General features: G+C 57.3%; 1 protein-coding gene across 2 annotated transcripts in view; it reads right to left on the bottom strand.

Annotated features, from left to right (window-relative positions):
• Cdc42bpg (CDC42 binding protein kinase gamma) overlaps nucleotides 1–10,240 on the bottom strand; it is an 18,815-nt gene extending 8,575 nt beyond the window's left edge. For both annotated transcript variants that reach the window (XM_010636035.3, XM_010636036.3), the window contains exons 1-22: nucleotides 10,009–10,240; nucleotides 7,461–7,552; nucleotides 7,295–7,378; nucleotides 6,674–6,769; nucleotides 6,243–6,391; nucleotides 5,317–5,410; nucleotides 4,942–5,142; nucleotides 4,574–4,822; nucleotides 3,950–4,029; nucleotides 3,002–3,093; nucleotides 2,856–2,915; nucleotides 2,540–2,646; nucleotides 2,258–2,437; nucleotides 1,911–2,000; nucleotides 1,656–1,777; nucleotides 1,480–1,552; nucleotides 1,142–1,248; nucleotides 948–1,062; nucleotides 660–808; nucleotides 494–582; nucleotides 240–292; nucleotides 52–150 (exon numbers count right to left, since the gene is read on the bottom strand). In XM_010636035.3, coding sequence (XP_010634337.1) covers nucleotides 52–150; nucleotides 240–292; nucleotides 494–582; nucleotides 660–808; nucleotides 948–1,062; nucleotides 1,142–1,248; nucleotides 1,480–1,552; nucleotides 1,656–1,777; nucleotides 1,911–2,000; nucleotides 2,258–2,437; nucleotides 2,540–2,646; nucleotides 2,856–2,915; nucleotides 3,002–3,093; nucleotides 3,950–4,029; nucleotides 4,574–4,822; nucleotides 4,942–5,142; nucleotides 5,317–5,410; nucleotides 6,243–6,391; nucleotides 6,674–6,769; nucleotides 7,295–7,378; nucleotides 7,461–7,552; nucleotides 10,009–10,168 — 2,541 coding nt within the window. In that variant the 5' untranslated portion in view covers nucleotides 10,169–10,240. The remainder of the gene's footprint in view (nucleotides 1–51; nucleotides 151–239; nucleotides 293–493; nucleotides 583–659; nucleotides 809–947; nucleotides 1,063–1,141; nucleotides 1,249–1,479; nucleotides 1,553–1,655; nucleotides 1,778–1,910; nucleotides 2,001–2,257; nucleotides 2,438–2,539; nucleotides 2,647–2,855; nucleotides 2,916–3,001; nucleotides 3,094–3,949; nucleotides 4,030–4,573; nucleotides 4,823–4,941; nucleotides 5,143–5,316; nucleotides 5,411–6,242; nucleotides 6,392–6,673; nucleotides 6,770–7,294; nucleotides 7,379–7,460; nucleotides 7,553–10,008) is intronic.
• Nucleotides 10,241–10,246: the final 6 nt, after the last annotated feature.

Here is a 10,246-nt window from a genome sequence, read left to right as displayed (position 1 = left end):
TATATATATATATATACATAGGCAGCTATATCAGCCCCTGCCTGTCCTCACCCCCATGCGCAGGCTGCGGCGGCCCTCTGGCTTCAGCTCTGGCTCTGCCCCAGGCCTTGGGGTGTCTCCTGAGATGCCAGAGTCCTTAGCAGAATCCTTCTGAGGATGAGAGAGGGAAGGGCAAAGTGAAAGTCCCTGTGCTGCTCCCCATGACTCCTCCCCAGCCAACCCCTCCACCTGACTCTTACCTCTGTGCTCCGGAAGGACAGGAAGGGGATGAGGGAGTTGGAGGGCTTGGCGTCTGCAAACAGAAACATGGGTCACTCAGGGTGAAGTCCCTGGGCTGGGGCCTCAGTGAATATGGAAGTGACCACAACTATGGGGCAGGAGGCCTGGCACACAACAGGTGCTCCATAAGTGGTGAGTAACAGACGCTGAGACACGATGCAGAGCAAGGCTGGGGCAGGGCACTGGCCCTGGGTTAGGAGCACTGGCCACTCACCTCCTGGCCCACGGCCCCGCAGCTCCTCCCGTAGTGCAGCCAGCTCCTGCTGCAGGGCCTGGTTCTGCTTCTCAGCCTCCTCCAGGCGCCTGTGGGGGAGGGGACAAGGGCTCACCATGGGCCTTGGCATGGGACCCAGGCCCAGAGCACAGGCCGTCAGCCTCACCGCTCAGCCTGCAGCTGGGCCTCCTGCACCTGCGTCAGCCGCTCCTGCAGCCCTTGCTTGGCTCGGATCTCAGCATCCAGCGCTGACTGTAGCTCCAGCCGTGCTGAGGCCTCCATTTTCTGCAGACGCCGCGCCTTCCACTGGTGGTCCTGGTGGCCACAAGGTGCCCCCATAAGATGCCCTCTGGACCTGAGTGCCTAGGATACTCCCTTCCACTGGTGCACGCTGCTCCCCAGGCTCAGCTCTTCCAGCCTCCCACCCCCACCCTGGGGCAAATCTGGGGCTCACCAGAGGCCGGGTGGTGATTGTTTGGGTGCCCACATTCCGTAAGGACTCCAGCTCCTCAGCCATCTTGGTGGCCAGGGCCTGCAAGTAGCCTCTCGAGACCTTCTCATCATTCACCCTGATTGGGAAGGGGCTCACAGTCAAGGGCCAGGCACTCGGACTCACCCAGGGACCCTCCCCAGCCTGGTAGTACCCACCAGCTGAGGATGTCGGTGATCTGGGCCTCCCAGTTGCTCTCAGTCTCCCGCCGCTCGCCTTCTAGACGCTGCTTACTCTGCAGCTCCTGCTCCAGCTCTTCAGCCAGCTGGGGGCCAGGTAGAAGGAGGGCTCAGTGCCAAGGTGACCCTGCAGCTGGGCCATCTGCTAGGGCCCCAACCCTGCCAGACTCCCTACAGGTACGCCATCGCCCTGAGCCCCACATGTGTCTCTACCCTTCTCACCTGCTCCAGCTGTCCAGGACCCCAGCATCTCTGCTACTCACCCTGCCAGCCCTCTACCTGTGCATCACCAGGGCTCTGCCATCCATCCTACTCACCCGCTCCTGCTCCCGGCTCAGCCTCTGGTTCTCCTCCCGCAACTGGCACAGAGCCTCCTCCTTCCCACTGGGCCTGAGGAGCAAAAGGCTGAGGTCATGAAATAATGGTGGCGGTGGTGGTTGCAGTGCAGCCCAGCCTCTCTGGCTCCATCAGGCCAGCCCTGCTGCCTGCTTACCCACAGCGGCAAGCCTGTTCCAGCTGTTCCCGCAGGGCGGCCACCTCCTTGATGAGCTGGGCCTCATGAGCCCCCACTTCGGATGATCCAGGGCCGTTGGTCTCAGGGGCCACATGGTCAGTCTTGAGGATGTGTAGAGGGGTCAGGGCACGGCCCAACAAACCACCCCATGCAAGGATACAGGCTTGGCCTTGGGGTCTTCAGGGGATCAGGCTGAGGGGGACACCTCCTGCTAGGGGGGCGAGACCTCACTACCTTGGTCTGGGAGGAGTCCTTCTCAAGACTTCGCTCTTGTCCCTGGAGCCTCGTTAACTCCTGGCTCAGGAAGGCCACCTGGTTCTCCAGCTGTGACAAAGTACCAAGGCAGGCCAGTGTGGACTTTGCCACCCCAACCCTTCTGCCCCACCTTGCCACAGACTTGCAGGACTTGACAGCCACAGTGCGCCCTTTTCCAGACGTAACATCTTGGGTCAGTCTCCACCAACCACATGGGAGGTGCAAGGGCATGTGGTATCACATAAATAAATTCAGCACCTCAGGCCTCCTCCAGCCATACTGGGGGTCACAGGTGCTGCCCCTCTCCTCCCACTCCCACCACTAACCTCCTTCCTGACATTCCAGACTTCCTCCAGCTGGGAGCTCAGGGCCTGGATCTGGCTGGTTGTGGCTGCCTCTTTCTCCTGAGCCTCCCGCAGCCTCAGCAGCAGCTCCTCCTGAAGACTCTGGGCTCGACACAGCTCCTGTGCCTGTGCCTGCAGCCCTGCCTGGACCTCAGCCAGCTCCTGGGCATCCAGGATACGGAGGACAAGCCATGGTCAGGGCACGTCTCTGTGGCATGGAGTCCTGGGCCACCCACCTCCCTTACCTGAGGAGCTGGTCCTTACCTGCTGAAGCTGGCTCTTCTCCAGCTGTAGGTCACTGACTTGGCCTGGGCTATCAGCAGGGGACTCATCCCTCTGGGACAAGGAGGCCTTGCTGTCCCTCAGCATCTCTGCCAGAAAGTGTCACTGAGACCCATGCATACTGACCACCCCGCCTCAGCTGGGTCCTCCACATGCAGCATCTCACAGAACCTTCTCCATGGCCCACTTTCCACAAGGTTCAAAGCCTCCTTCTCAAGGTCATAGACCACATACAGAGGAGGGACAGGACTGGGGACTAGAGAGGACTTGGCATGGGCTATGCCAGGATGGGGGTTACCTGCCAGCCTCTCCCTCAGAGTTTCCACTTCCTTCTGCAGCCGTGCCAGCTCCTGGTGGTCTGAGGGGTCCCCTGAGTGAGTAGCCAGGCCTGCAGTAGTAGTCCCAGGGCTCCCACACACAGCCCAGGCCCAGATGCCCTTATACCTTGGCATTCCCAGCTCAGCTCCACCTTCTCCTCCTCCCAGCAGCGGAGCTTCCACTCCCGGGCAGCCGCTACCTCAGAACTGCTCTCAGGACTGAGGTCGGGGGAAGGCAGGAACAACACAAGTTGGGAGAAACCCACCCCCACGAGCCTCATCTCTCCTCCTGCATCCAATCATTTATTCATTCAAGAGCTCCTACCCTGTCCCAGCTGCAGGACTAGGGCTGGACTCTGTTCCAGGGAGAGAAAAAGATCAAACCAAGACCCTGCCTTCAGGACAGCCTGGACCACCCTGGCCTCACAAGCAGTGTGACCTTGGAGAGTCACCTACAATGTCTGAGCCTCAGTTTCCTCGTAGGACAATGGAGGTAATAGCCTCTCCCAAGGCCTGTCGAGAGGTCCAGTGCAGTGGCCCTTGGATAAGGGCTGTTCAGAGCACACACCTCCCACCCCATCTCAGCACTCCACCCCAGGCCCTTGCTTCCATCCCAGGCAGGCAGCACAAATGGGACCAAGTGATCCTCCTGCCCATTTTATAGAGGCATACAATGAGGTTTAGGGCAGTAGAAGCCCTTTATACTTCAGGTCCAGTGCCTTTGTTTTTTTGTTTTGTTTTATTTTATTTTTTGGAGATGGGGGTCTAACTATGCAGTTCAGGCTGACCTTGAACTATGTAGCTGAGGCTGGCCTCAAACTTGCAGCAATCCTCATGCCTCAGCCTCCCGAGTACTGGGATTACAGGCGTGCACCACCACGCCTAGCAGAGTGCCTTTGAAACCTACAGTGCAGGGTGCTGTGAGGGCCCCATGCTGGAATGTGGCCCAGAGGAACAGCCATGGCTTCTCCAGGACACTGATAACATGAGGCTCCAGGAAACCATTCTGTTCCCTTTCCCGAGCTACTGATGGGCTATAGTCCCACTTCCCAGCAGGTGTGAGGGCTAGACTCACCGCCCAGAGGTATAGGTGAAGCCTATGAATGGCAGGTGGTGGCCAGAGAAGGACCCATGGGAGGGTGGTGGCAAGGTATCCTGCAGGAGAGATAAAGACAGTCAGAGCCAGTAGGTACAGCTCCAGGCTGAGGCTCAAGAAAACAGGCTGAGGCAGGAAGATCAGCATGAATTCAAGGCCAGCCTGAACTACATAGCAAGACCCTGTCTCAAAAAAAAAAAAAAAAAACAACCCCCTCCAAAACAAAGCACGCCAAACAAGCAGTAGCCCCCGGGGATGGGACTGACAGCCTTCTCCTGCTCACATGTGAACCCAGGAAGACAACATAGGCCCTACCAAAATGACCACAACTTTACAGAGTCTTTGAGATTATGGACACCCAGGGGCTGCTGGGAGTTCTCTTCCTTACATGAATTCTAGTTAAAAGGATGACTTCTAGAGTCAGAGAGCCTTTACTTAGTTACAGCCTTGCTCACTGCAGGCCAGATGAACCACAATTCTCACAAGCCCCTGGGGTCCAAAGGCCTCACCCCAGCCCAGAAACTTGCTCTAGGGACTTCTGGAGGTTCCTAGAGTCCATGAGGAGCAGGGTGACACCCTGCTGCAGTGGCATCTGCCACTCACAGGATGGTTGAGGGTGTCATCATCAACATCGAAGTTGGAGGTGTCCACAGGCCCTTGAAGCTCAGGGATGTAGGGGGCAGTGCTGGATGCCAGCTGCTCCCAGTCCACACCCTCAAAGAAGGGATGGTTCCGGAAGTCATCCAGTCCACCACGGCCCAGCCGCTCCTCTTGGCGGCACAGCAGCTGGCGGATCAGGTCCTGGGCACTGGCTGGCACATCAGGCATGTCAGAGGGGAACTGCAAATGGTCCTGCAGGTCAGGGCAGAGAACACGTAATCAATCAGCTGGGGCCCCACATTGGCATGCTGATATCTCTAGCCGCACATATGTGGGGGGCCCCTGCTGCCCTCCTAAGCCAGTGGCCAGACCTCGTGGTTCATGATCTTGCCGTAGGTTTCCACCAGGGATTCTGCGTAGAAAGGTGTTTCCCCAAAGAGGAGCTCGTAGGCACAGACTCCCAGCGACCACCAGTCACACTGTGGGCCATAGTGGCCCTGACCCTCCTCCATGGCCTGCAGGATCTCAGGGGAGATGTAGTCTGGTGTCCCTACTGCCACTGATGAATCCACCTGTGGGCAGTGGTGTTGCACGTCAAGCCTGGCACCTCCACTTCCCAGGGTCAGGACTGCTCCAGTACTGCCTCTTGGGACCCAATGCTCCCTCTGCTAGCCTGGGTGCCTTCATCCCCCGGACAGCTTGGCCTGTCTGGTGTTCTTGGCTCCCTTTTTAGGTGAGGTCCTCACCATGCCACTATTGTTGAGTCGCAGACAGGAGCCAAAATCAGCCAGGCGGATGTGCCCATTCATGTCCAGTAGGATGTTATCTGGCTTGACATCTCTGGGGGAGGGGAGGGAGATGAGGGACTTGACCTTGCATGAAGATGTACATTTAGGCATGTGTCCAACAGGGCATGTTAGCGCATGCCTGTAATCCTAGCACTTGAGAGGCTGTGGCAGGAGGATCGCTGCAGGGTTTGAGGTCAGTTTAGCATACACAAGCAAGACCATGTCTCCAAAAAATGAGGGCAGAGGGCTGGGGGATTTAGCTCAGTGTGGCCGCCTCACAAGCGCACGGACCTGAATTTGATTCCCGGTTAAAAAATAAATAAATAAAGGGCATATTCCTAGATGTACACAATTTCTGTGTGCCCACGTGAGCCATGTGTTTGCATGCATATAAAAGTAAGAACAGGCTGCTAGCCAGGAGAAAGAAGGAGGAAGCTAGACTGGTAGAAAGGATCCATAAGGACCTTATGGGCTGAAGAGTGTGCTGCAGGAGACACGGAGTCAGATTTCACCCATGTAGACCTTGGCTCCAACTAGCTAGGCTGTCCTAAGCCAGGGCTTGCTTACCTGTGCTAAGTCCTGATTTTCTCATCTGTAAAGTGGGTACATTGGCAGCCCTCACCACATGAGATCTTTTTATTTTTATTTTTATTTTTATATTTTTGGTACTGAGGATTGAACTTGGGTCCTTGCACTTGCGAGGTAGGTGGCAGAACCACTGAGCTAAATCCCCGGCCCCACATGAGATCTTTTGAAAGGAGAGTTGAGAAGCACACATAAGAGTTCCCCGCACAGGGGTGGGCATATAGAGAGTACTCAGCAAATAGCCATATCTAGAGCAGTCAGCATGGGCTAGCTGGGCAGCAGAGGCTTTGGAGGCCCACCTATGGACATAGCCCAGCTGGTGCAGTGAGTCGATGGCCAACACCATCTCGGCCAGGTAGAACTGGGCCAGCTCAGGTGGGAGACGGTCCTCAAAGCGGCTCAGCAGTGTGAGGAGGTCTCCACCAGCGTAGTAGTCCATCACCAGGTACTAAAGGGTAGCGGGTGGGGACAAGAATCAGACTGTGGGGAAAGGAGCACCTACCTGTCCACCTCATGGTGGCCCTGTGGGGCTCTGGAACGCTGCAGGGGGGGTCCCCAACAGCTCTGGGGTGGCTAGCTTCCAGCCAGAGCTCAAGCAGGAGATGCCAGGCCTAGCAGCTGGTGGGAAATGGGGGCCCTCTAGATCCCAGGGGAACCCAGTGCCTCTGCCCCTAACAGCCTTCCCCTTGTCTCCAGGCAAGCTCCTCCCCACCCTGCTGAATATCCTCACCAGATATTCCTCATCTTGGAAGGCGTAGTGCAGAGTGGTCACCCAACGACTGTCCCCCTTCACCAGCACATCTCGTTCCTCCCGGAAACAGGCCGTCTGCAATGGGTTTGAAAGAGAGTGGGGCAGGTGGGATCAGAGCCTAGAAACCCCTGGCCAGCTCAGAGAATGAGGACTCCTAAGCCAGTGGACTGATGGAGGGTGCTCTGCTCCAGGCTAGCTCTGGGTGAGCCCAAGCCTGTGTTTTACAGCTCTGGGCCTCAGTTTACCATAAAGAAAATAGGAGCTAGGTGTGGTGGCACATGTAATCCCAGCACTCAGAAGGCTGAAGCAGGAGGATCACCATAAATTCAAGGTGAAGTCAGCTAGAGTTCAAGGTCAGCCTGGACTACATAGCAAGGCCCTGTCTCTAACAAACTAACAAAACAAAAAAACCCAAACAAACAAAAAAGAGAATGGGAATAACCCAACTCTTTCAAGGAAGGGCTAGGAGATGGGTGACTGACAAGGATGGCCTTCTTTGCCTGATGTCCTGCCATGCCCTGTTGTCTTATATACCTTGCTAGCAGCGTACTCCCCACATCATATGCACGATACCCAAGTCCCACCAGACCCCGAACTGACCTCAGCCCTCTTCAGCATCTCCCATTTGTGCAGCATTTTCATGGCAAAAATCTGTCCATTGTCTCTCTGTCTCACCACGGCGACCTGAGGCCACATTAGGACTTGAGTGAGCCTAAGCCAGGCACTAACCCCCTTCCTCGACACCTGCCCCAGGCCCTTTGCTCACCTCCCCGAAGGCCCCTCGGCCAATCACCTTCAAGATCTCAAAGTCATCTCTCTGTAGGCGTAGCTCTTTCACCTTTTTTACGAAGGGGGTGGCTGAGGGAACAGAGTTGGGGCTCAGAGCACTCAAGTGAGGGCCCCAAATCCCTCTCTCACCTTGGCAAAGCCAGGAACCACAGAACAGGGAGGCCTCCCCAGGGATGGCCTGGCAAGGGGGCTAATAGGTGGAGCCCATTCAGCTATGAGCTGGAGCTGTGGAAGGTGAGGGTTCTGGCCCCCAACCTCACTAGACCCTATCTATCTCCAGAGTCCATGCAGCTTCCATCCCAGGGGCTGATGGGACTTGTAGTCTTCCTCAGCCTGGGGCTTGATCAGGTCACCCCGAAGAAGATGAGAATGGTGCAATGCCCCCCACCCCAGTTCTTGGCCCCTAAAAGGGCCAGGCCAGGGCCTGTCTTGGGAAACTGGATAGGTGACATTCCTTGTCCCCAGAGAGGCTTCTCTGCCATTTAGGAGTTGTGGGCCTGGGTCCCAGGACCCTGTAGGTGCAGAGGTACCTGACTGGAGGTGAGGCCAGGGGAATTCCCAGAGGACAGGGAGGACAGTGGTCCTTCAGGGCTCTGGGGGACAGGCTCTGTGCTCCCCAGGTGGAGCCCCTGGTCTGGAGGCATAAAACCATTCTGCCTGGGTGTTCCCAAGGCTCTAAAACAGAGCCAAAAACCTTTGTCTGGTGCCTGATGCCAGCACCTGAGGGTATAAACACTCAGGATCCCCTCCAGGCCTGACAGCCCTGCCACTCAGTACCCTGGCTCCCTTTCTTTTGCCTGGCCAAGAGCCTCTTCTTGCATCACAGTCTCTGAAACCTTCACAAAGGGCATCTCCAGCCACTCCCAGCCCTTCCCAGGTCTAAAGTTGCCACAGGCCAGGGGGAAAGGAATTCTTAGGGAAAGAGAGAGGCAGTAATGGCCAGTGAGGACTGGGGCAGCTATGGTCTGGCACCCTGCCTCAGTTTCCCCTCACCAGGAGGTAAACTGTCTTTCAGCTGGGCGGGCCTGTGGGTAGAACAGAGCTGCTCCACAGGTTTATCAGGCAGAACCCCCGCAGCGGGGGTGGTGTGGAAACCTCATTACAGATATTAATTGTTTCTTTCCCAGGTCTGAGTATGAGATGGGGGAGGAGCAGCCACAGGCTTCCAGGGAGAAAATGAGACCAGGACAGTGACCCACCAGTCAGATGGGTCAAGACCTGGGGCCCAGAACCAGGAGGATCCAGGCCTCCTGCCTTGCCACAGGGGATAAGGGCTCTGGGAAGGAGCAGGGACAAGTTGGGGCAGGAGAGGAGTGAGTCACGCCCTAGGAGTTACCTCAGGAGATGTCAACAACATCCCCCACAGTGGGGTCCCAGGCAGAGGTGCCAGAGGCAGGCAGGGAGGAGCACACACGTGTGTGCAAACACGTGGGTGTGGACATTACAGGGAATGGGGGTGACAACACAGACATACATACATAATAACATAACACACAGGAGTCCCAAGAAGACAGGCAGATAATAAGGGCAGGGCTTCTGACTGTCCTCATCCTAGGGCTAGGGGCCAACTTGCTGGCCAATCTGGTGGCTTGGTTCCCAACCATGCCAGGCTGAGCCTTGGGCCTGCCCACAGCTCAGTAGTGCCAGGAACACTAGTTGCCTAGTGGGCAAACAACCCACCTCACCCCACCCTCCAGGCCAGATACCTGTGTCCTCCCCACAAGGCCCAGCCAGGTGAGACCAGGGAACCCTTGGGCTGGCACCAGTGCCCACGCTGGGTTCTGGGTCACTCTGGGCCAGCCACTCCCAGTGACTGAGATGAGTCAACCAGGAAAGGGTGCAGACCCACCTCCAGCCAGGACCCCTCCCTGGCCCTGTCAGGAAGCCAGGCCAGGAGCTTGCACAAAAGGGCCGAGGTTGGCTCCCAGTCCAGGTTGGGGTGGACTTGTGTGCAGGGTGTGGAGCTGTCTGCAAAAGACAGCACCTAGAGATCCACGAGTTAGCTATAGCAGAGCTGGAGGGGCCTAATGGCCTGCAGAGGGGAAGTGAGAGCTCCCCTGGACCTTGTCTCTGGGTCTCTGTGTCAGTAAGGACTGAGGCAGACTGTAAGTCTGTGTGACACTCAGGGGGTTCTGTGTATGTGTGTGTGTGTGTCTGTGTGTGTGTGTGTCTGTGTGTGTTCTGCGTGGGGCACGAGATGTGGTCTAGAACTGGAAAATCCTGTACATGACGTTGTTGAGGAGTATACTGGACACATACGTCTGGGATCTACAATCTGGAAGTAAGTTTGTGTGTGTCTGTCTGTGTGTGTCACACAGGAGATGCCAGGGCTCCCGGAGTGGGAAGGGGCGTGTGCAGGTGGGTGTGCGGGCCGCAGGGTCGAGTGGCAGGCGTGAGAGCCCACAGCGATGTGAGTAGTTTCTAGGGCTGCTGCGTCCCTGTGGGAGACTGTGAGGAGGCAGAGCGCGCAGAGGTCCGGGAGCCAGGTTCCTAACTCCCACCCCCGTTCGGCCATGGCCACTTACCCCAGCTCAGGAACTGCGCCACATTGCGCTCCCGGCGCAGGGGGGCGCTGCTGAGCTCGTGGTGCAGCCCCAAGAGCAGGTCGAGGAGGCCGTCGAGTCCCGGGTCGCTGCCGGCCTCGCCCCGAACCAGCTGCTCTAGAGCGCGCAGTCGCTGCTCCATGGCTGCGCCCGAGTCCCGCGCCTGGGCTAGAGCCGGGCCGCCTGCATGTCTGCCAGTAAGTCCGTCCGTCAGTCCGTC

This window comes from Fukomys damarensis, unplaced genomic scaffold (assembly GCF_012274545.1).
Source record: "Fukomys damarensis isolate Sample0158 unplaced genomic scaffold, DMR_v1.0_HiC HiC_scaffold_27, whole genome shotgun sequence".
In the NCBI taxonomy this organism is placed as follows: domain Eukaryota; kingdom Metazoa; phylum Chordata; class Mammalia; order Rodentia; family Bathyergidae; genus Fukomys; species Fukomys damarensis.
The sequence above is the reverse complement of the archived record's forward strand: the minus strand, read 5'-3'. Positions and strand labels throughout refer to the sequence as shown.